Here is a 25,483-nt window from a genome sequence, read left to right as displayed (position 1 = left end):
CCACCAGCCTCCCCTGATGAGTTCAGTTCAGTATGGAATGTTCTATGGATGTGCTTTTTCAGATTCCAGTACTGTAATGTGTGTGTACAGTGTGTGTGTGTGTGTAATGTGTGTGTCAGGCTTGGAATTTCGTCATTTTAGGGGCAAGGCCATTTGGCTTTCCCATTCACAGTTTTTTTAAGGGCACAAAGGCCGTTGGGTTAAATTACGCTGGTTTTACCTTTCAGATTGATACCTTAACATTCTCATTCACCAAGAAACATTAATTATGTATTAAAACATTTGTTTTAATTTAAAAACATTGAAAAACAAAAGAAATGTCAGAATTTGAGTTCAAAAAGCCCAGAAATCCATATAAGAAGGATTCCAAAAGTAACCCCTACAATTGACCAAAGTAACTGTATTCTAAATACCACTCAATGAAAATGTAACTGTAACAAAATACAGTTACTCATAATTTTGTATTCTGAATACGTAATCCCAAATACATGTATTCAGTTACTTCCCAACACTGGTTGCGTTTCCATCCAGCTCATTCTGCACTATCCAGCACTATTCTATCTTGCATTCGTGACAATTCGGCTACAGAAAATGCGCATCTGCGTGCATTAAGATGTTTGATGGTAACGCAACTATTGTTGACTTTACAGCAGGAGTCAGTCAGCTGTCAGGTGCAGTAGCCTAGGTAACCCTCTAGCCCAGGTAACCCTCTAGCCTAGGTAACCCTCTAGCCTAGGTAACCCTCTAGCCTAGGTGACCCTCTAGCCTAGGTAACCCTCTAGCCTAGATAACCCTCTAGCCTAGATAACCCTCTAGCCTAGGTAACCCTCTAGCCTAGATAACCCTCTAGCCTAGGTAACCCTCTAGCCCAGGTAACCCTCCAGCCTAGATAACCCTCTAGCCTAGGTAACCCTCTAGCCTAGGTAACCCTGTAGCCTAGGTAACCCTCTAGCCTAGGTAACCCTCTAGCCTAGGTAACCCTCTAGCCTAGGTAACCCTGTAGCCTAGGTAACCCTCCAGCCTAGATAACCCTCCAGCCTAGGTAACCCTCTAGCCTAGGTAACCCTCCAGCCTAGGTGACCCTCTAGCCTAGGTAACCCTCCAGCCTAGATAACCCTCTAGCCTAGGTAACCCTCTAGCCTAGGTAACCCTCTAGCCTAGGTAACCCTCTAGCCTAGATAACCCTCTAGCCTAGGTAACCCTCTAGCCTAGGTAACCCTCTAGCCTAGGTAACCCTCTAGCCTAGGTAACCCTCTAGCCCAGGTAACCCTCCAGCCTAGGTAACCCTCTAGCCTAGATAACCCTCTAGCCTAGGTAACCCTCCAGCCTAGGTAACCCTCTAGCCTAGATAACCCTCTAGCCTAGGTAACCCTCTAGCCTAGGTAACCCTCCAGCCTAGGTAACCCTCTAGCCTAGGTGACCCTCTAGCCTAGGTGACCCTCTAGCCTAGGTAACCCTCTAGCCTAGGTGACCCTCTAGCCTAGGTAACCCTCTAGCCTAGGTAACCCTCTAGCCTAGGTGACCCTCTAGCCTAGGTAACCCTCTAGCCTAGGTAACCCTCTAGCCTAGGTAACCCTCTAGCCTAGGTAACCCTCCAGCCTAGGTAACCCTCCAGCCTAGGTGACCCTCTAGCCTAGGTAACCCTCCAGCCTAGGTAACCCTCTAGCCTAGGTAACCCTGTAGCCTAGGTAACCCTGTAGCCTAGGTAACCCTGTAGCCTAGGTAACCCTCTAGCCTAGGTAACCCTGTAGCCTAGGTAACCCTCTAGCCTAGGTAACCCTGTACCCTAGGTAACCCTCTAGCCTAGGTAACCCTCTAGCCTAGATAACCCTCCAGCCTAGGTAACCCTCTAGCCTAGGTAACCCTGTAGCCTAGATAACCCTCTAGCCTAGATAACCCTCCAGCCTAGGTAACCCTCTAGCCTAGGTGACCCTCTAGCCTAGATAACCCTCTAGCCTAGGTGACCCTCTAGCCTAGATAACCCTCTAGCCTAGGTGACCCTCTAGCCTAGATAACCCTCTAGCCTAGGTAACCCTCTAGCCTAGATAACCCTCTAGCCTAGGTAACCCTCCAGCCTAGGTAACCCTCTAGCCTAGGTAACCCTCCAGCCTAGGTGACCCTCTAGCCTAGGTGACCCTCTAGCCTAGGTAACCCTCTAGCCTAGGTGACCCTCTAGCCTAGGTAACCCTCTAGCCTAGGTAACCCTCTAGCCTAGGTGACCCTCTAGCCTAGGTAACCCTCCAGCCTAGGTAACCCTGTAGCCTAGGTAACCCTCTAGCCTAGGTAACCCTGTAGCCTAGGTAACCCTCTAGCCTAGGTAACCCTGTAGCCTAGGTAACCCTCTAGCCTAGGTAACCCTCTTGGCATTTTGCGAGTGTCAGATATTGGAGTGACAATAGTGAGCTAAAATTTAATTGTGGGTATTTGGACTGGCGAGAAGTGGCTAAATTCACAGGTTCAAGTAACTTATAGATGCCGACCTTTTTTTCCCTCCAAAGAGAGACGTATCCTAACTAGTGATAGATCACCAGCTGTCGCTAGTCAATCAACATGACAGAAAGGTGTAGCACTAACGTCAACACCAGTCGTTTTAACATTACAAATGGCTGAATAGCAATAGCGTTTCTTAAACGTATACGTTAAGTTCAGCCATAAACCACATAAGTCAGTCATGTATTATATCAAAACCGCTTAGCAAGAAAAATCCTAGATTGCAAGCTGACCGTAGCTGACAGCTATCTGCTAGTAGAAGCAACACTAGATGTCGAGCCCTTTTCCCTGAGGGAGGGAAGACGTCAGCGCTATCCCAACTAGCTAGCTATCGCTAGTTTTCAAGAGGCAACATGTAACGTTAACGAGTCGACTTTAAATAGGCTGTGCTTGTCTTGCTCCCGTTTTGAGAGGCTGAGGAGGAGGCTGAGGAGGAGGCTGAGGAGGAGGCTGAGGAGGAGGCTGAGGAGGAGGCTGAGGAGGAGGCTGGTTGACGTTCTTCTTGCATGTGATGTTGATACTTCACCTGCGCGGCTCGCGAAGTTGCGCAAGTTCTATTTTGGAACAATCACAGCAGAGCATCGCTCTGATCCACAGACACGGGACTAGCCTACTGTGCTCTGATCCACAGACACGGGACTAGCCTACTGTGCTCTGATCCACAGACGGGACTAGCCTACTGTGCTCTGATCCACAGACACGGGACTAGCCTACTGTGCTCTGATCCACAGACACGGGACTAGCCTACTGTGCTCTGATCCACAGACACGGGACTAGCCTACTGTGCTCTGATCCACAGACGGGACTAGCCTACTGTGCTCTGATCCACAGACACGGGACTAGCCTACTGTGCTCTGATCCACAGACGGGACTAGCCTACTGTGCTCTGATCCACAGACACGGGACTAGCCTACTGTGCTCTGATCCACAGACACGGGACTAGTCTACTGTGCTCTGATCCACAGACGGGACTAGCCTACTGTGCTCTGATCCACAGACGGGACTAGCCTACTGTGCGCACTAGGGTGGCTGTAATTCCATAAAAGCCCACCACGCGTCACTAGCGTTGTTTACACTGGAACTTTGACAGGGGCACAAAGGCCACCTTGGCCGTAAATTGAACATTTTTTCACAGGGCATCAAGGCCAAAGTGCGGGGCAACGACGGCCATGGCCGTCGTGGCCGTCGTGAAATTCCCACCCTGAGTGTGTGTACAGTGTGTGTGTGTTTGTGTAATGTATGTGTACAGTGTGTGTGTGTGTGTGTAATGTGTGTGTACAGTGTGTGTGTGTAATGTGTAATGTACAGTGTGTGTGTTCCCTCCAGACCCCAGCTCAGTGCTGTTTGCGGTGCAGCAGCAGGTACTGGGGTCCATCCAGTGGTCCATCATCGCCTCCAGCCTGAAGGAGACCTCCTACACCGTCACCTCCCTGTCCAAGGGGCTCCGATACTCCTTCAGGGTCCTGTCAATCACCTCCAAGGCCTTCTCTAAGCCCTCCCCCTCCACCGACCCGGCCCAGCTACTAGACAGAGGTAGGACCACTGACACAGTACAGACACAGTACAGACACAGACACAAATACAATCTCCTCTATCTCTATGTTGTGTGTGTGCTTGCAGGTCCATACCAGCAGGAGGCGCCGGTCATGGTGGACAAGCCTGACGTGGTGTACGTGATGGAGAACCAGTCAGTCAGCATCACCATCACCCTCAACCACGTCACCGCTACACTCGTCTGGAAGAGGTACAACAACACTACTCACACCAGTTACACCTGAGACCAGTTACACTTCAGACCAGTTAGACCAGTTAGACCTCAGACCAGTTAGACCAGTTACACCTGAGACCAGTTACACCTCAGACCAGTTAGACCAGTTACACCTGAGACCACTTAGTGAGAGTCTAAACAGTCTGATTGTCTCTGTAGTAAACCAGGTCTAAACTCACCTGTCATCCTCTCACTGTATGAACCAGGTCAGTACTGTATCTCCTGGGTCAGTACTGTATGAACCAGGTCAGTACTGTATGAACCAGGTCAGTACTGTATTTCCTGGGTCAGTACTGTATGAACCAGGTCAGTACTGTATCTCCTGGGTCAGTACTGTATCTCCTGTGTCAGTACTGTATCTCCTGTGTCAGTACTGTATGAACTGTATGTGATGTAACCAGTCCTGTGGTCCCTGTAGGAGGGGCATGGTTCTGGCCAGCCGGCCGGGCCTGTATGAGATGAGCATGCCAGATGACAACCAGCACCAGTTGACGGTCCAGAGGGTGTCAGTCGCAGACGTCGGGCCACTGGAGTGTGTGGCCTCCAACCCGTACGGCTCCGCCTCCTGCACAGTCACCGTGGAGATGGCAGGTAGCCTCCAGCTCCACACGCTAACACAGTCTGTAGGTGTACCTGGCCTTCAGCTCAGCTGGCTAACACAGTCTGCAGAAGAGGCAGGTACGTGGGTCAGTGGAAAGTAAATGTGAGTTCCTCAGTGTTTCCTGTGTCTCTCTAGCGCCCCCTACCTTTGAGTCCATCATGGAGGACCTGGACGTTCATGTAGGAGAGACGCCACGCTTCGCTGTGGTGGTGGAGGGCAAGCCTGTCCCTGACATACTGTGGTTCAAGGTACACACACCAGTGTGTGTGTGTGTGTGTGTGTGTGTGTGTGTGTGTGTGTGTGTGTGTGTGTGTGTGTGTAAGAGAGCAAGAGAATATTCAGACATCAAACAGACTGGTTGCTATGGTTTGTGGCTGTGTTTCCAGGACGACACGTTGCTGTCGGAGAGCAGCCATCTGACGTTTGTGTACGACGATACTGAGTGTTCTCTGGTGATCGTCAACACCAGACCCGAGGACTCAGCTGTCTACACCTGCACCGCCCAGAACCTGGCCGGGGCCGTCAGCTGCAAGGCTCAACTCACCGTCCACACAGGTGAGGGGGGGGGGGGGGGGGTGAGTGGGGGGGGGGGGGGGGGTTAAAGTAGAGATTTCCAGCCTTTAGTTGTGTTCATATTACTTTCACCATTCAGAAATGACACTTTTAATGCATCGTCCCCCTGAAGTGATGGGACAAATTTATCAAATGTCACCATCAAATACCATCAAATACCATCAAATACCATCAAATACCATCATATACCATCATATACCATCAAATACCATCATATACCATCAAATACCATCAAATACCATAAAATACCATCATATACCACCAAATACCATCAAATACCATCAAATAGCAGCTGTGGATATCTGCTTTAACCTCACAGTCACTGTTTGATTTCAAATGGAAACTTTTGGAGTGGAGAACCAAAAGAAGAAATAATGATAACACACTATCTACCATCCACCCCCCCCCCATCACCCCCTCCCTCCCCCCCACCCCCACCCCCCACCATCTACCCCCCTCCCTCCCCCCCACCCCCACCATCACCCCCCCCCCCCACCCCCACCATCACCCCCTCCCTCCCTCCCCCCCACCCCCCACCATTCCCCACCATCACCCCCTCCCTCCCCCCCAACCCCCCACCATCACCCCCTCCCTCCCCCCCACCCCCCACCATCCACCCCCCCCCCCCACCCCCACCATCACCCCCTCCCTCCCCCCCACCCCCCACCATCCCCCACCCCCCTGCAGCACCGGCCCAGACAGAGAGGACGGTGGAGGACGAAGCCTCCCTCCTCAGGAAGATGAGACGTCTGACGGACGTCTATGACATCCACAAGGAGATCAGCAGGTCAGTCAGTCTGGAGGTCAAGGGTCAGGGGTCAGCAGGTCAGTCAGTCTGGAGGTCAAGGACAGGGGTCAGGGTTAGGGGTCAGGGTCAGGGGTCAGAGGTTAATGTTAGGTCATTACAGCTCCTCTCCCTGTGTCTGCAGGGGGGCGTTCTCCTACGTGAAGCGTGTGAGTCAGAAGGGCGGGAAGGAGGAGTACGCTGCCAAGTTCATCTCAGCCAGGGCCGAGAGGAAGGCGCCGGTCCTGAGGGAGCTGGCTCTGCTCGCCCGCCTGCAACACCACAGGCTGCTCCACCTCCACGACGCCTTCGAGAAGAAGAACGCCATCATCATCATCACCGAGCTGTATCTGTCACACACACACACACACACACACACACACACACACACATATGCACATGCACACACACACACACATGTACAAACACGCACACACACACACACACACACATGTACAAACACACACACGTACAAACACACACACACACACACACACACACACACACACACACACGTCAGTCATGTCATTTCTCCTTGATCAACATGTGAAGATGCAATGAGGAGCTTCTGGAGAGATTCACTAAGAAGTCGACACTGATGGAGTCTGACGTGAGTCACTGTGTGTGTGTGTGTGTGATAATAATCTGTAATATGCTGTTAATGATAACAATCTGGTATTAATGATAATAATCTGGTGTTAATGATAATGATCTGGTATTAATGATAATGATCTGGTGTTAATGATAATGATCTGGTGTTAATGATAATGATCTGGGGTTGGGACAGGTCCGCTCCTGCATGAGACAGCTGCTGGAGGGCGTGGACTACCTTCACCACCAGAACATCATCCACCTGGACATCAAGGTAAACACCTGGTATCCACCTGGACATCAAGGTAAACACCTGGTATCCACCTGGACATCAAGGTAAACACCTGAATAAAATTGGATAACAGTTATACTACAGTTATACTAGTTATACTACAGTTATACTACAGTTATACTAGTTATACTAGTTATACTACAGTTATACTACAGTTATACTAGTTATACTACAGTTATACTACAGTTATACTAGTTATACTACAGTTATACTACAGTTATACTAGTTATACTAGTTATACTACAGTTATACTAGTTATACTACAGTTATACTAGTTATACTACAGTTATACTACAGTTATACTAGTTATACTACAGTTATACTACAGTTATACTACAGTTATACTACAGTTATACTAGTTATACTACAGTTATACTACAGTTATACTACAGTTATACTACAGTTATACTAGTTATACTACAGTTATACTAGTTATACTACAGTTATACTACAGTTATACTACAGTTATACTAGTTATACTACAGTTATACTACAGTTATACTAGTTATACTACAGTTATACTACAGTTATACTACAGTTATACTACAGTTATACTAGTTATACTACAGTTATACTAGTTATACTACAGTTATACTACAGTTATACTAGTTATACTACAGTTATACTACAGTTATACTAGTTATACTACAGTTATACTACAGTTATACTACAGTTATACTAGTTATACTACAGTTATACTACAGTTATACTAGTTATACTACAGTTATACTACAGTTATACTACAGTTATACTACAGTTATACTAGTTATACTACAGTTATACTACAGTTATACTAGTTATACTACAGTTATACAGCTGGACATGAAGGTGTAAACTCAGTCAGGGTAATATTACTTCTCCTCGTCCCTGTGTTGCTGTGTGTTGATTGGTCGACCTCTGACCCCTGGTCTCTCCTCTAGCCTGACAACATCCTGATGGCGGATCCCCATGGCGACCAGATCCGTATCTGTGACTTTGGTAACGCCATGGTGGCGACTCCTGACGAGGCTCAGTACTGCAAGTACGGAACGCCAGAGTTTGTTGCCCCGGAGATCGTCAACCAGACGCCTGTATCCAAGGCAACTGACATCTGGTAAAGCCTCACCCCCTTACTCTCCTCTCCTCCTAACTCTCTCCCCCTCTCCTCTCCTCCTAACTCTCTTCTCTCCCCCCCCAGGCCTGTTGGAGTCATCACATACCTGTGGTAGGTGACTTTTTGATTAGTCCATTTAGAGATCAAAAACATAAAGTGGCCAATTAGAATTGGTTGATTCATAAGCTTATAATAAAACAATAGAAAAGTGTGGGTGTTTTATAAACCAATAGAATTGAATTAGAGAGGGAGGGAGAAGTTAACGTGTGTATCTGTGTGTGTGTGTGTGTGTGTGTGTGTGTGTGTGTCAGCCTGACCGGTGTGTCTCCGTTTGCGGGGGAGAATGACCGCAGCTCTGTGATGAACATCAGGAACAATGTGGTGGCCTTTGAGGAGAACATGACCTCTGACCTCTGCAGGGAGGCCAGGGGCTTCATCATCAAGCTGCTGGTGGTGGACAGACTGTGAGTCACTCAGCCTAACTAGATCCAGGTCCACATCCATGTCTAACAGATCAGGTCTAATGGTTTCATGTGGTTCCTTTAGGAGGCCTGATACCCAAGAGTGTCTGCGTCAGCCCTGGTTCAAGGTAGGACCAGAACTGGACCAGAAGTGGACCGGACTGAATTCAGCTCCATTTCACTTCATTCATTTCATATTTGAATATGAGTGTAAATGTTGTCATATTCCAGGCTGTCAGAGTGTTCCCTCCAGAAGTAGCTGGTCAGCTGATGCTGCTCTCCTCTGTTTCCCTGTCCTCCCTCTCTGTCCTCTCCTCCCTCTCCTCCCTCCTCCTCCTCCCTCCCTCTCCTCCCTCCTCCTCCTCCCTCTCTGTCCTCTCCTCCTCCTCCTCCCTCCTCCTCCTCCTCCTCCTCCCTCCTCCTCTCCTCTCTCTCCTCCCTCTCTGTCCTCCCTCCTCCTCCTCCCTCCCTCTCCTCCCTCCTCCTCCTCCTCCTCTCCTCCCTCTCTGTCCTCCCTCCTCCTCCTCCTCCCTCCTCCTCCTCCCTCCCTCTCCTCCTCTCCTCCTCCTCCTCCTCCTCCTCCTCTCCTCTCTCTCTCTGTCCTCCCTCCTCCTCCCTCCTCCTCCTCCTCCTCTCCTCCCTCTCTTTCCTCCCTCCTCCTCCTCCTCTCCTCTCTCTCTTTGTCCTCCCTCCTCCTCCTCCTCACCTCCCTCTCTGTCCTCCCTCCTCCTCCTCCTCTCCTCCCTCTCTTTCCTCCCTCCTCCTCCCCCCTCCCTCTCCTCCTCTCCTCCTCCTCTCCTCTCTCTCTCTGTCCTCCCTCCTCCTCCTCCTCCTCTCCTCTCTCTCTCTGTCCTCCCTCCTCCTCCTCCTCCTCTCCTCCCTCTCTGTCCTCCCTCCTCCTCCTCCTCCCTCCCTCTCCTACTCTCCTCCTCCTCCTCCTCAGACTCTGACAAAGGGCAAGGCCATCAGTACGGAGGCTCTCAAGAAGTTTGTCTCCCGCAGGAAGTGGCAGGTGAGGCTGTTTTCACAACTTTAGAAATGTAAATCATAAAACATTTGTTCTATTGTTTGTCTGTCATTCTGTCATTCTGTTGATGTGTTTGTCTCACGTTATCTCCACCTGTGGTTCTACCTGTGATCCTGCCTGGTCTTCAGAGGTCTCTGATCAGCTACAAGTCTAAGATGGTGATGCGTTCCATCCCTGAGCTGCTCAACGATTCGTCGAGCCACATCTCCATCGCCGTCCCTCGCTACCTCAAAGAGGGCTCGCCACCGCCATCCTCCTCCTCTGACTCTGACGAAGACATTGACGAGCTGCCCTTCATCCCCATGCCCCTTCCCCTCGAGTTCCCCGGCTCCCACATGCCCCTGAAGGAGCTGCAGGAGGAGGGGGGGGAGGGGGGAGCGGGGGAGGCAGGAGGGGGCTGGCCCAATGGCACCCTGGACAGGCCGGGGTCAGGTAGAGGTCAGGGGTCAGAGGCCATGGAGGTGGAGGTGAAGGAGGGAGAAGGGGGGGCGGGGAGGGGGCAGCCCAGGAAGAGGTCGACCCAGGAGAACGATAAGGGCTCCTTGAACGAGGAGCCTGTAGGCGAGGTGGTCCCCAGGGTGGAGCTGCAGAGGAGGCCTCTCCGGAGAGGCTCCAGCATGGAGGGGGACAAGCCTGAGGGAGGGGGGCGGCGGAGGGGGGAGCTGAGGAGGGGGGGCTCGGCCGACAGCGCCCTGCTCCTCCATATCACCCCGGAGGAGGATGTCGCCACGGAGATGCCCGGCGAGGGTAGGCGGGTGCTGAAAAAGGCTGTATCCATGGAGTTGCCGAGGCGGAGCACCAGCCCAGGGGCGGCGGCCATGAGCCAGGAAGACTATGCCCTGAAGCTGGAGCTGATGAGGCAGCGGCTGCTGAGGGGCGGGAACCTTGACAACAAGATGAGCGGCCTGCGGGGCCCCCTGCTGGAGACGCTGGGGATGGGCGACGACAAGAGGGCGTTGTCCCTGGAACGCTATGGTCGCGCCCCCCCCCCGCCTGGGTGTGGCCCCCCTGACCAGAGCGGCTTCCACCGACTCTCCCCGAGACGACGTCCCCAAGGCCAAGGTCCTGCGGAAGAGCGCATCTTTCAGCCAGGGCGACGCGGAGCCCACACCCCTGCACCGGCGCTCCGGAGCCCCCCTGGAGATCCCCCTGGCCCAGGTGGAGGAGCGCCGGCTGCAGGAGGCCACCTCCATGTCCTGCCTCGCTGAGCAGGTCAGGCTGGACTCACGGCCCGTCACACCCAGGGAACCCTCCCCCAAACCCCCCCCCAGCCCTGACCCGCCCCAGCAGAGGCCAGACGAGAAGATGGAGGAGGAGAAGGAGGAGGAGCAGGAGGAGGAGCAGGAGATGAAGAGCGAGGGGTCAGTGAGCGAGAGAGCGGACGGCGTGACGACGGACAGCATCGAGCGGCCCAGTACGACCCCGCCCCCGGCCCCGCCCCCCTCCACCCCGGCCCACAGTCTCCCCACAGAGGAGGAGATGAAGGAAGAGAGAGAAGAACAGCCGGAGGAGCAGGAGAAAGAGAGTGTCAGTGTGGCTGAGACTGAACCTCCAGAGACAGAAAGAGTCCAAGAAGAAAAAGAAGAAGAAGAGATGGAGGAGGAAGTGAGGTCGCCAGTGAGGCCTTCTGAGATGACAATCACCACCAGCTCCGTCATGGTCTCCTCTCCTCCTGTGTACTCCCGGCCCCCTGGGCCCACCCCCCCAGGTCACGTGGTCTCTACGTATCTGACCCCGTCCACCCCCACCCGCGTGGTGCTGCCAGACGGCCGGACCTCCGCCTACGCCAGCATCATGCAGACCATCCAGGTGCCCTCCCTCCAGCCCCTCACCTCCACCCCCCTGAGTCCCTCCACTCCGGTGGTCCTCCCTGAGTCTCTCCCAGCCCCCTACCTGCCCACTCCAATGGTCTACACCTTCAACCAGACCCCCATCGCTGTGGTCGCCCCTGGACCCTCCACGGTGCCGTCAGAACACGCAGCCGTCTACTCCAGGGTGGCCTCTCCAGACCAGCTGTCCCAGGAGCCCAGCCCGCCCCGGACCCCCGGCCCCCAGAGGGGTGAGTCTCCTGGGGGAACGGTCCTCCAGGACATCGCCTCAGAGGAGGTGTTCCAGGCCAAGTTTAAGAAGAGAGAGTCCTCCCTGACCAGAGGCCTGAAGCTGCTCTCCTGGTCCCGCCCTGAGGAGAGACCTGCCCCCGCCTCCTCAGACACCACAGAGTCCGGGGAGGAGATGTACCGGCCAGGGGGGGTGGGGGCTCCGCTGGAGCTGAGCCCCCGCAGGCTGGAGGAGAAGTCCAAGTCAGTTCTGGACCTGCGGGAAGCCCAGAAGGACCAGGGCTTCATGAAGAGGCTGTCCATGAGGCTGAAGAGGACTCCATCTGCTGAGCGCCGGGAGGAGAGGCCCCCCAAGGAGGAGGAGGAGCCCACCCCCCCCCGCCGACGCCTGTCCTGGGCGCTGGCCCGGCGCGGGTCCCAGTCCCAGGAGAGGAAGGAGATGGAGATGGTGAGGATGGACGGTGGCCAGGAGGGACAAACTGAGCCGGAGGTCAAGAAGCCCACGGAGTCTCCGGTCCTCGCCATGAGGAGGAAGATCGAGTCCACGGTGGCCGGGATCTCCATGAGGATACGGAGCGCCTCGGAGGAGAGGAAGGCGGAGAAGGAGGAGAGGAAAGAGAGGGAGGAGAAGGAGGGGAAGACGGAGACCAAGAGGACACCCATCCTGTCCTTCATGCGTCGGTCGGCGTCAGAGGGGCGGGGTCTGAAGGGCGCCGGAGGGGGTGTGGCCCAGAACCAGCTGGCTGCCCAGGCGGGGACCAGGGCGTCATCTGAGTCCCTGGAGTCTATGACCAGCCTGAAGTCAGAGGCCAAGGGTACGAGACATGATGGTTTTATTACGTTTTATTTAAATTGATCATTTAACCTTTATTAATCCAAGTCGGTCTCATTGACATCAAATCCGTTCTTCAGAGAGAGTTTGCTATTTTCCCATATTGGGCTCAAACTCAAACACATACTTCACAAAGATTTTCCTGCACCATGAAAACACAGAGATTATTGTAGGTAATATGATCGATTTGTTGATATTTGCAGTCTATAAAAACACTGTGCATTCTTCATAGCGTTGATGTACTTTCTACAGTGCAGGTTTGATTGAATCCAGCTAAGTATTCTTTCATGAAGTTAGATATTCACCTCTACCCTGATTGTTCTAACCCTCCTCTCCTCTCTGTTCTGGTTCTGTTGGGTCCAGTCTGATTTGGGTTTGTGTTTCCGTCTGGTAGACACGGAGGGGGAGCGGAGGTCGCGCTGGGACCGCTGGGGTCTGACCAGGGGTCGCCGTGACAACAAGACAGCCTCCCAGCCGGACATCCCCTCGGCCATCTCCCGGGAGAACAGCTCGCTGCGGTCCAGACAGTACTCCAAACTAGCCGCTGGTACGACCTCTAGTACGACCTCTGGTACGACCTCTGGTCCAACAGGGCCCTGTTGATCAAAGACTGATTTAACCTAAGAACGCTGGATAGTAGAGATACAAGAGATACTAGAGAATGTCGAGAGACTAGAGATACTAGAGATACTAGAGATACTAGAGATACTAGAGATACTAGATACTAGATACTAGAGACTAGAGATACTAGATACTAGAGATACTAGAGAATGTCGAGAGACTAGAGATACTAGAGACACTAGATACTAGAGATACTAGATACTAGATACTAGAGATACTAGAGACACTAGAGATACTAGATACTAGATACTAGAGATACTAGAGATACTAGATACTAGAGATACTAGAGACTAGAGATACTAGAGATACTAGAGATACTAGATACTAGAGATACTAGAGATACTAGAGATACTAGAGATACTAGAGATACTAGAGACACTAGATACTAGAGATACTAGATACTAGATACTAGAGATACTAGATACTAGATACTAGAGATACTAGAGATACTAGATACTAGATACTAGAGATACTAGATACTAGATACTAGAGATACTAGATACTAGAGATACTAGAGATACTAGATACTAGATACTAGAGATACTAGATACTAGAGATACTAGATACTAGAGATACTAGATACTAGATACTAGAGATACTAGATACTAGAGATACTAGAGATACTAGATACTAGAGATACTAGATACTAGATACTAGATACTAGAGATACTAGATACTAGATACTAGATACTAGAGATACTAGATACTAGATACTAGATACTAGAGATACTAGAGATACTAGATACTAGATACTAGAGATACTAGATACTAGAGATACTAGATACTAGAGATACTAGAGATACTAGATACTAGATACTAGAGATACTAGATACTAGAGATACTAGATACTAGAGATACTAGATACTAGATACTAGAGATACTAGATACTAGATACTAGATACTAGAGATACTAGATACTAGATACTAGATACTAGAGATACTAGAGATACTAGATACTAGATACTAGAGATACCAGAGATACTAGAGAATCAACTAAGACATAAACTAGCGGACCGCTTCAGAAACTGGACCACATGGCAGGTATCAGGCTGCGACACTGAACTTCCATAGATGATGATGAACCTGAGTGTAATAAGTCAGTCTCTGCCGCCCCCTAATGTTCAGATGGAACTGTCACAGGCAGTGCACGTCGGTGGGCCTTCGGGCTGGACACCTTCTCACGTTAAAAAATCAAAAATGTATCAATGGTGATGCTTCATTTTGTAGCCAATCAGAGTATTGTTGCTAGGTAAATACTAAATAAAACACCTGGCACTCTAGGTGGTGAGTGTTCTGGAACTCTTTGGCAGTTAGTGAGTTCAATAATGTTTACAGTACAAAACAAAAAGAGATTATTCTGTTGAACAGTTGTTTGGGAACACGTTCTTTATGCCCCCCCTCCCTCTCCCCCCCTGCAGACTTCCCTCCTGTGTTCCATATCAAGCTGCGTGACCATGTGCTCCTGGAGGGAGACCCCATCACCCTGAGCTGTCTCCCTGCAGGCAGCCCCCACCCTCACATCTCCTGGATGAAAGGTACCCTCCTCTCCTCTCCTCTCCTCTCCTCTCCTCTCCTCTCCTCTCCTCTCCTCTCCTCTCCTCTCCCCTCCAGTGAGTTAGTACAGTGTGTTAGTACAGTGTGTTAGTACAGTGTTAGTACAGTGTTAATACAGTGTGTTGTGTGTCTGACCCAGTCAGAAGGTGTGATGCTCCACCCCCCACCAAGGTTAGGGTTAGGGTTAGGGTTAGGGTTAGGGTTAAGGTTAAGGTTAGGGTTAGGGTTAGGGTTAGGGTTAGGGTTAGGGTTAAGGTTAGGGTTAAGGTTAAGGTTAGGGTTAGGATTAAGGTTAAGGTTAGGGTTAGGATTAAGGTTAAGGTTAAGGTTAGTGTTAAGGTTAGGGTTAAGGTTAAGGTAAGGGTTAGGGTTAGGATTAAGGTTAAGGTTAGGGTTAGGGTTAAGGTTAGGGTTAGGATTAAGGTTAAGGTTAGGATTAAGGTTAGGGTTAAGGTTAAGGTTAGGGTTAGGGTTAAGGTTAGGGTTAAGGTTAGGGTTAAGGTTAGGGTTAGGGTTAGGGTTACGGTTAGGATTAAGGTTAAGGTTAGGGTTAGGGTTAAGGTTAGGGTTAGGGTTAAGGTAAGGGTTAGGGTTAGAGATCTGAAGAGACTGAAGGAGATCATGGTTCTGAACCTTTCTTTATCATCTTGAACATGAGCAACTTTACATGTCGAGGTCCACGTGATGTTGATACTCCTGGTACAAGTTCCAACCTGTGTGTGTGTGTGTGTGTGTGTGTGTGTGTGTGTGTGTGTGTGTGTGTGGTCCTCAGATAAGCAGCCCCTGGTGATCGATGCCAGGATGAACATGATCTCCTGTCCTGACGGCAGACAGCTGCTGATGATCATGAAGACCACCAAGAAGGACGCAGGGCTGTATGAGTGTATCGCCACCAACCCCCTCGCTGCCATCTGCAGCTCCTGCACGCTCTCCCTCGCACGTGAGCTACTGTCTGTCTGTCTGTCTGTCTGTCTGTCTGTCTGTCTCTCTCTCTCTCTGTCTGTCTGTCTGTGTGTGTGTGTGTGTGTGTGTGTGTGTGTGTGTGTGTGTGTGTGTGTATGCCTGCCTGCCTGCCTGTCTGTCTGTCTGTGTGTGTGTGTGTGTGTGTGTGTGTGTGTCTATGTGTGTGTGTCCGTGTCTGTCTGTCTGTCTGTTTGTGTGTCTGTGTGTGTGTGTGTGTGTGTGTGTGTGTGTGTGTGTGTGTGTGTGAGTGAGAGAGAGAGAAAAACATGCTCTCCATGCTCTGTATTTTAAATGAAGTTTTGATTGATAGGGTTAGACTATATTAGGGTTAGGGTTAGCATGCCCTATATTTACATGTCTAATGCCCCCCCCCCCCCCCCCCCCCACCAGGTCTGCCTAACCGCCCCGGGACCCCTGAGGTGCCGCAGCGCTACAAGAACACAGCTCTGGTCCTGTGGAGACCCTCAGACACCATGGCTCCCTGCACCTACTCCCTGGAGAGGAGAGCCCAGGGTTAGTACCATCCCAACCCTAACCCTGACCCTGACCCGGACCCGGACCCTGACCCTAACCATAACCTAACCCTGACCCTGACCCGGACCCTGACCCGGACCCGGACCCTGACCCTAACCATAACCTAACCCTGACCCTGACCCGGACCCGGACCCGGACCCGGACCCTGACCATAACCTAACCCTGACCCTGACCCGGACCCGGACCCGGACCCGGACCCTAACCATAACCTAACCCTGACCCGGACCCGGACCCGGACCCGGACCCGGACCCTGACCCTAACCATAACCTAACCCTGACCCTGACCCGGACCCGGACCCGGACCCTGACCCTAACCATAACCTAACCCTGACCCTGACCCGGACCCGGACCCGGACCCGGACCCTGACCCTAACCATAACCTAACCCTGACCCTGACCCTAACCCTGACCCTGACCCTGACCCTGACCCTGACCCTGACCATAACCTGACCCTGACCCTAACCCTAACCCTAACCCTGACCCTGACCCTGACCCTAACCATAACCTAACCCTAACCCTAACCCTAACCTAACCCTGACCCTAAACCTAACCTAACCCTGACCCTGACCCTAACCATAACCTAACCTTGACCCTAACCTTGACCCTAACCTTGACCCTAACCCTGACCCTAACCATAACCTAACCATAACCTAACCCTACTTAAATAAGAGTTGGTATATTCCAACTGTTATTTAATTGAACTCCATATCCAGGTGTACTTATCCAGGTCAAGATTGTCCTGCACTCAGATGTAGGATAAGCCAGCCTCCCAGACCACAAAACAAGGTTTCACTCCCAGGGCCATGTAGAGTCAGTTGAGTTGTTACTGCCCTCTAGTGGCCAGTAGATATCTAGCAGGCTTATTGTGTCCTGACAGTTCCATCAGGTAGAATATAACAGATTAGAATCTCCTTCGTTTAGTCACATCCGTCAGACTCACCTGTCCCCCCCCCCCCCCAGATGAGGGTACCTGGCTGATCGTAGCCACAGGCATAGCAGACTGCTACTACAATGTGGTGGACCTGCCACTAGGGGGCGTCTCCAGGTTCAGGGTGGCATGTGTCAACAAGGCGGGCCAGGGGCCCTACAGCAACCTGTCTGACCCGGTCTGCCTGGACCCTGCAGGTACTGCTCCTACCTACACCTGACACACACACACACACACACACACACACACACACCTACACTTGACACACACACCTACACCTGACACACACACCTACAGCTGACACACACACACACACCTACAGCTGATACACACACCTACACCTGACACACACACACCTACACCTGACACACACACCTACAGCTGACACACACACCTACAGCTGACACACACACACACACACCTACAGCTGACACACACACCTACAGCTGACACACACACCTACAGCTGACACACACACCTACAGCTGACACACACACACACACACCTACAGCTGACACACACACCTACAGCTGACACACACACCTACAGCTGACACACACACACACACACACACCTACAGCTGACACACACACACACACACCTACAGCTGACACACACACCTACAGCTGACACACACACACACACACCTACAGCTGACACACACACCTACAGCTGACACACACACCTACAGCTGACACACACACACACACACACACCTACAGCTGACACACACACTTACAGCTGACACACACACCTACAGCTGACACACACACACACACATCTACTCACTCATCTATAACTCATCTAATACGTGTTGTACCTCCCTTCTACCTCTGACCTCTGACCTCTGACCTTCCTCTCTCTCAGCAGAACCCCAGAAGTCCAGCGCCACTGTCGTAGTCAAGACCGCCCCCAACGCTCCTGTGGTCATGATGTCATCAATGACCGTGCCCTCCATCAAACTGGCCCCCAGTAAACTGACATCATCATCTACAGCCCCAACGCAACACCCTGTCCCCTCCCCCTCCCCTGCCCCCTCCCCCTCCCCTGCCATATCAGTAGACCAGCCTCTCACCTCCATTCCCTCTAAACCCGTCCCCGCCCCCGCCCCCGCCCCCTCCCCCTCCCCCTCCCCCCCCCTCGCCCCCGCCCCTGCCTCCAAACCCTCCACTCAGGCCGTAGCCCTCTCTGCCCCCCTGCCTGTCACTGAAGCTCCCTCTCATAGAGCCATCCAGAGCCCCCCTCCCCCAGCCCAGCCCCAGCCCCAGCCCCGGAACCCCCCTCCCCCAGCCCAGCCTCAACCCGCCAAGGCTAAGACCACCCTCAACATCAATGTCGGCAAGCCTGCATCAGTCTCAGCTCAGCCAACAGCCCCAACCAAACCCACCCCCCCCACAGTATTCCCCAAACCCCAGAGTCCCATCAACATTGTCTCCCCCATGACTAAACCCCTCCCCACCTCCCCCCCGCCACTCGTAACTCCACCCCCCACTATCGGTAAGCCTATCTCCTCGGTCCCCATGTACATACCAGCCTCCACGGCCCGCGTCACCCCTCCCTCCCCCTCCTCCTCCTCCCCCGCCCCTGCCCCTGCCCCCGCCCCTGCCCCCGCCCCCGCCCCCACCCTCTCCCCCCCGGTGGTCCTGGTGTCCAGCCTCACGCCTGTCGTAGACCGTGTGACCCCCTCAGGGCGGGCCACCCCCTCCGGACGCAGGACCCCCGTGGGCAAGGCTGGGGAGGGGCCCCTGAGACAGGGGGTCCCCCAGAAACCATACACCTTCATGGACGAGAAGGCCAGGTAACCACGGCAACCTCTGGATCATATCTCTCATGTTTACTGTTCAGAATGAAGTATCAATGCATCAATACAAATGGATTATATAGAGCTGATGAGGTCATCCAACCTTGGTAATGCTTTAGAGACTTCAATCTCTTCTAAAATGTCTTCCACTTCTTACTGTGCTACACTTTCCCCTTGAAATGTGCATCAGGGAGGCTGGTGGAGGAATGGTCTCAAACCCACTCAGGCTTCTGCCTCCACCAGCCTCCCCTGAGGGGCGAAGACGTTTCTAACTGGAACGTGCGTCCGTGTCTCAGGGGGCGCTTTGGCGTGATCCGGGAGTGTCGTGAGAACGCCACGGGGAACCTGTTCATGGCCAAGATCGTCCCGTACGAGACGGACAGCAAGCAGACGGTCCTGCAGGAGTACGACATCCTCAAGTCGCTCCACCACGACAAGATCATGGCGCTGCACGAGGCCTACGTCACCCCGCGCTACCTGGTCCTCATCTCAGAATGCTGCAGCGGCAAGGAGCTCCTCTACAGCCTCATAGACAGGTAGGCTGTCCCTCCCTCATAGACAGGTAGGCTGTCCCTCCCTTATTCATACATTCCTGTTATGCCCCCCCCCCCCTCCCCCCTCCCCCCTCCCCCCTCCAGGTTCCGGTACTCAGAGGATGATGTGGTGGCTTACATCGTCCAGATCCTGCAGGGTCTCGACTACCTCCACACACGCCGCGTCCTCCACCTGGACATCAAGCCAGAGAACATCATTGTCACGTACATGAACGTGGTGAAGATCATCGACTTCGGCAGCGCCCAGACCTTCAACCCTCTGTTCCTGAAGCAGTTCAGTCCTCCAGTCGGAACCCTGGAGTACATGTGTACGTCTTCATTACATCATCACTTCTTCTGGTTCTGTCATTTTATGCAAACAGCTGTTGAGGAAAAATTACTAGTCTGTCTGTCCAGTCTGTCAACTTGATTGAAGATATGGTGGAGGTAGACATCGTAGGACGGGCTCATTGTAATGCATGGAACGGAATGAGGAATAGTATCAAACACACATGAGCCTGTCCTCCGATGTCTACCTCCCCCAGCCTCCCCTGGTCCCTCTACATGTGGGCGTTCTGACCTCATGGTTGTCCTCAGATAAGGTCAGGGTCAGGGTCAGGGTTAATGTGGATGTTCTGACCTCACTGTTCCTCAGCTCCTGAGATGTTGAAGGGAGACGTGGTTGGACCTCCAGCTGACATCTGGAGTATTGGAGTGCTCACCTTCATCATGTGAGTCCTGTCAATGTTAAAGCTTTCACTAACAGATATTAATGAGTCAATACCCTGTCCCTGACTTATACCCCCACCCCACCCTTCCTGTCCCTGAACTTTGCCCCCCGCCCCATGTTACTAGGTTGAGTGGGCGTCTGCCCTTCCAGGAGCTGGACCAATCAGAAACGGAGATGAGGATCCAGGCTGCCAAGTTTGACCTCAGTAAACTCTACCAGAACGTCTCCCAGAGTGCTTCGCTGTTCCTTAAGAAGATCCTCTGCAGCTACCCCTGGTAACTACCTAACCCTACCCCTGGTAACTACCTAACCCTAACCCTACCCCTGGTAACTACCTAACTCTAACCCTAACCCTGGTAACTACCTACCCCTGGTAACTACCTAACCCTAACCCTGGTAACTACCTACCCCTGGTAACTACCTAACTCTAACCCTAACCCTGGTAACTACCTACCCCTGGTAACTACCTAACTGTAACTAACCAGAACCATGTGGCTCAGTTGGTAGAGCATGGCACGAACAATGCTTAGGTTGTGGGTTTGATTCTTGCTGGACCATCTATACTGAAATGTATGCACTCACTGTAATGTAAATCGCTTTGGATAAAAGCATCAGCTAAATGGCATATATATTATAACCATAACTAACCCTGACCCTAACCCCTAGTTACTACCTAACCATAACTAACCATAACAATAACTAACCCTAACCCTAACCCTGGTAACTACCTAACCCTGGTAACTACATAACCCTAACCCTGGTAACTCCCTAACCCTAACCCTAACCCTGGTCAGTACAGCTGCACTAACACCACTATAATGTTGAGGATTGTTTCTAGTCCTTTATAAATACATGCCTATTCCTGATTCCTGTCTCTTCTCTCCACCTCTCCTCTCCTCCTGTTCATGCCTCTCTCCTCCTCTCCTCTCCTCTCCTCCTCTCCTCCTCTCCTCCTCTCCTCTCCTCTCCTCTCCTCTCCGCCAGGGCGCGTCCGTCCATTAAGGACTGTTTCAGTACATCGTGGCTGCAGGATGCGTACCTGATGAGACTGAGACGTCAGACTCTGACCTTCACCACCTCCCGTCTGAAGGAGCTCCTCGCCGACCAGCAGAGGCACCGGGCCGACCACGCCACCAAGCACAAGGTCCTGCTTCGGTCCTATCAGAGCTCACCGCAGTCCCCAGCCACGCCCACCTCCCCGCTCTCCATGCCCGCCTTCCCTGTCAGCCAATGAAACAGCTCCCAGACACGAGGCTAGGGTTAGGGTTGGAGGAGGTCTGGGAGGAGGAGGTGGAGGGGGTAGAGGAGGTGGGGGGGGGGGTTGACCCACTCTGGTTCAGGCAGGACTTGGGGCCTGGAGACTGGGTTGGCCTCTGAGGAGGAGAGGGTTGGTTTGGTGGTTCGGGTCGAATGGTCACATAATCACAGCCTCCAGAACTGGCTCTGACCAACCAGGACCTGACCTCTCTGATCTCTGACCTGATCTCTGACCCCCCACTGAGGGTTCAGGAACCTGCAGATGATGATGATGATGATGATGATGATGATGATGATGATGATACAGCTGCAGGATGGTCGTGCTAGGGTCAGTCAGTCAGGGGTTAATATCATGTATCACATGTTTCTATTACATCATGACCTGCCTCCCTAATCCGGGGCGGAACCCCAGCCCAGAGTTCTAAACCCTCTGTTCTCTTTTTGATATTTTGAAGCTGACAGTTTCACACCTGAAGATTCTTGTGTTTTCGAACAACGCTGGCTGTGAAACAAGAAAACAGCCAGATTTTAGGTGAAGGATTCGCTTTTCCATCAGAATTCAATGATGAAGGACTCAGAGACCTGAGCACCATCTGTTCTCTGAGCATCAGGCACGTGTGACATGTTATCTTATGAGGCGAATCTTCTCTGCTAGTTTTTATTAACAACTTTCTACGATTTTACCTAAGATTAGGGTTAGGGTTAGGGTTAGGGTTAGCCTAACCCTAAGATTTCTAAAGAGCTGTACAGTACAACCAGGATCAGCAGCTTCTCTTCCTTTGTTACTGTGAGGCTGTTAACAAGCAGGTTGTGTACTGATGCAGGTGGACTGGCAGGTAAAGGACTGACCCGGTCATGGTTGGGGCGGCGATGGCTTGGTTCAGATGACTTGGTTCAGATGACTTGGTTCAGATGTGACCAGTAGAGTGGAGGAGGTCATGAACACTCATGGCCAGTAAGAGCTAGCAGACCGGGGGGGGGGCCTGTAGGATGTCCCTAGAGGGGGGGGGGGGGGCCTGTAGGATGTCCCTAGAGGGGGGGGGGGCCTGTAGGATGTCCCTAGAGGGGGGGGGGGCTATAGGATGTCCCTAGAGGGGGGGGGGGCTGTAGGATGTCCCTAGAGGAGGGGGGGGGGCCTGTAGGATGTCCCTAGAGGGGGGGGGGGGGGGCTGTAGGATGTCCCTAGAGAGGGGGGGGGGCCTGTAGGATGTCCCTAGAGGGGGGGGGGGCTATAGGATGTCCCTAGAGGGGGGGGGGCTGTAGGATGTCCCTAGAGGAGGGGGAGGCCCTGTAAGGTGTCCCTAGAGGAGGGGGGGGGGGTTATCTTACAAGTGCTCTTAGAGGTCAGAATCATTCTAACTCAGAAACTCAGAACGGTGTATAATCCACTCCTAAGATGCACGGTTACTGAATGAAAGCAGCCACAGGGTCAGGGTTAGGGTTAGGGTTAGGGTTAGGGTTAGGGTTGGTCCAGACGTGTGGAGAGGTTGTTCAGTCATTATTTGGATCCAGAAAATGTGAAGTTTTTAAGTGGTTTCGTAGTGCTGACAAAAGGGTTAGGGTGAGGGTCAGGGTTAGGGTTAGGGTGAGGGTGAGGGTCAGGGTTAGGGTTAGGGTTAGGGTCAGGGTTAGGGTTAGGGTGAGGGTCAGGGTTAGGGTTAGGGTCAGGGTTAGGGTTAGGGTCAGGGTTAGGTTTTTAAGTGGTTTCGTAGTGCTGACAAAAGAGAAGTTACATTTCACACGTTCTCAGTTAAAGTTTGAATTTTGTTGTTCTATAATATTTTTGACCCCAAATCAACCCACTACCTACAGCAGTGTCAGCACAGACTGGTCATTAGAATTATGAATGGTGCAGATATGTTATATTATATATAGATGATGAAGTGATGACGTGAATGTGTGTCATGTAGTTGATTATCATTACATTTGATTTAATTTTTCATTGATCAATGGCATCAATTAGTTTGATCAGAGTTTAATTTTGATTAGGGTTTCTTCTCTGTGTAAACGAGAGCAGAGTATGAGGTCGATGTTTGGAGGCTGTGTGTGTGATGTCATTAAGGTGTGATGTCATAGAGCACTGGTGTGTGATGTCATAGAGGTGTCAGAGGTGTGATGTCATAGAGGTGTGATGTCATAGAGGTCTGTATAAAGTCAGGTGGGAGTGTTGGAGTCGTGGACGTGAGGAAGGTGGGTCAGAGCAGGAAGAAACGTTCCAGACCTGAGGAGTGTTCAGGTTGTCGGTGGACAGAGTTTAGCTGAACCACAGTAACATCTCCTGGATGTCTTGTAGCTCAACTCAGGGTTCCTGGGACTCCAAAGAGAAAGGTGTCTGCTCGTTAAACCAACAACTTAAATATTAGCTTTAATTAAAGGTTTTGTTTTGAGGTATTATGTGATTGGATTGCTCTGTGTGTGTTTGATATGTTTATTTATCGGTTGGTTGCGTGATCATACTTGGTTAAAGCTTTCTGTTCTGTGGAATCTAACACGGCTAGCTCTGGTAATAAAGGCCACTACTTCTACCTGCTGCTGGCCTCTCTGTCTTAGAGGTGACATCACATGAACCAATAGGAAGACAGATAACTCCAACACTGTAGTTGTATTATCAAGCATCCAGACTGCTGGCAGCTGCATACAGAGATCAATTTAAAAACAATGTATGGAACCTTTATTTATCCAGGTTCCTGGTCCAAGACAGCAGCCAACTCACAAACGATGACACACACACACATCACAAAACAAATGACAGACGCAGACACACTTCCATTCCAAACTGGTTCCAATCATAACACACTAAAAACAAGCTAGACAGACACATAATGGAAAGGTTGACCATATAGACACACATACGATGCATTTCACACACAAACATACAGACAGAAATATAATCAATCATATCAATCTCGAGCTACAACTCAGACATGAATGAACCATTAAGTGAAGGTCAACTCCAGGGGAGGCTGGGGGAGGTAGAAATCGGAGGACAAGCTCATTGTAATACATGGAATGGAATGAGGAATTGTAGCGTGTTTGATTCCATTCCATACATTACTGTACAATGAGCCCATCCTCCGATTTCTACCTCCACCAGCCTCCCCTGAGGTCTACTCTAGAGCCCAGACTACTCGGACACTCGGAGATGGGCACACAGAGATGATCACACTTCCACTCGGGTCCATTAGAGATGATGTCACACTTCCATTCTGGTCCACTAGATCACACTGTGAATGCCGTCATCAAGGGTTAACTATACCTTGACCACAACCACGGTCACTAGACTAACCACTCCTTAACCACACCTTGACCACGGTCACCTAGACTAACCGCTCCTTACCCACAGCTTGACCATCTAGACTAACCACTCCTCGACCAAGGTCATCTAGGATGTAACCATTCCTTAACCACTCCTCGACCATGGTCATCTAGGTTAACCACTCCTCAACCACGACCATCTAGGGTTAACCACTCCACGGTCATCTATTCTAACCACTCCTCGACTATCTAGAGTTAATCACTCCTCGACCACTCCCCAGCTCCACCTGAGTGTCTGCAGCATCACCAGGGACCTCTCCTGTTTCATCCTCTCTCCTCAGGAATGCAACACAGCCATTAGCTAGCCGTTAGCTACTCCAGACCATCCCAAGGGCTTTAGCTAGCCTATTAGCTTATTTTAGAATTCTCTGGGGGCTTTAGCCTAATAGCTCTTCAAGGCATTTCCTCTCCTGATGAGAAGACTCTATAAGGCTAACTGGTCTGGAGCATCTGGTGCTCATCTCTTGTCAGCCTGCCAGGAGCCCGGACCCCGGCCCCAGAAGCCTGCCAGGAGCCCGGACCCCGGCCCCAGAAGCCTGCCCTGGGCTGGGAGGAGGTCCAAACATGGACAAGAACCATGGAGGAATGTTCTTCATTAACTGCTCTGGGTCCTCCTGCATCCTCCTGGGTCCTCCAACACACACACACACACACACACACACACACACACACACACCAC

The 25,483-nt window shown here is 51.7% G+C and overlaps 1 protein-coding gene across 1 annotated transcript in view; it reads left to right on the top strand.

Moving 5' to 3' along the window:
- The window catches only part of LOC310813154 (striated muscle preferentially expressed protein kinase-like), a gene marked incomplete at both ends in the record, with an annotated part of 40,073 nt that extends 18,607 nt beyond the window's left edge, over positions 1 to 21,466 (top strand). The window contains 29 exon segments of the mRNA XM_083682016.1: positions 3,817 to 4,023; positions 4,111 to 4,234; positions 4,677 to 4,849; positions 4,995 to 5,107; positions 5,246 to 5,414; positions 6,120 to 6,219; positions 6,362 to 6,562; positions 6,769 to 6,826; positions 7,004 to 7,081; positions 8,020 to 8,192; positions 8,277 to 8,303; positions 8,504 to 8,656; positions 8,739 to 8,781; positions 9,597 to 9,665; positions 9,809 to 10,666; positions 10,668 to 10,988; positions 11,187 to 12,552; positions 12,964 to 13,116; positions 14,609 to 14,725; positions 15,517 to 15,684; positions 16,098 to 16,220; positions 17,201 to 17,365; positions 18,039 to 18,226; positions 18,464 to 18,966; positions 19,266 to 19,505; positions 19,608 to 19,831; positions 20,158 to 20,233; positions 20,358 to 20,507; positions 21,217 to 21,466. Coding sequence (XP_083538142.1) covers positions 3,817 to 4,023; positions 4,111 to 4,234; positions 4,677 to 4,849; positions 4,995 to 5,107; positions 5,246 to 5,414; positions 6,120 to 6,219; positions 6,362 to 6,562; positions 6,769 to 6,826; positions 7,004 to 7,081; positions 8,020 to 8,192; positions 8,277 to 8,303; positions 8,504 to 8,656; positions 8,739 to 8,781; positions 9,597 to 9,665; positions 9,809 to 10,666; positions 10,668 to 10,988; positions 11,187 to 12,552; positions 12,964 to 13,116; positions 14,609 to 14,725; positions 15,517 to 15,684; positions 16,098 to 16,220; positions 17,201 to 17,365; positions 18,039 to 18,226; positions 18,464 to 18,966; positions 19,266 to 19,505; positions 19,608 to 19,831; positions 20,158 to 20,233; positions 20,358 to 20,507; positions 21,217 to 21,466 — 6,590 coding nt within the window.
- Positions 21,467 to 25,483: the final 4,017 nt, after the last annotated feature.

Source organism: Argentina silus (genome assembly GCF_951799395.1).
Source record: "Argentina silus genome assembly, chromosome: 12".
Classification (NCBI taxonomy): Eukaryota; Metazoa; Chordata; class Actinopteri; order Argentiniformes; family Argentinidae; genus Argentina; species Argentina silus.
Note: the sequence above shows the minus strand (reverse complement) of the source record. Positions and strands in the feature narration are given on the sequence as shown.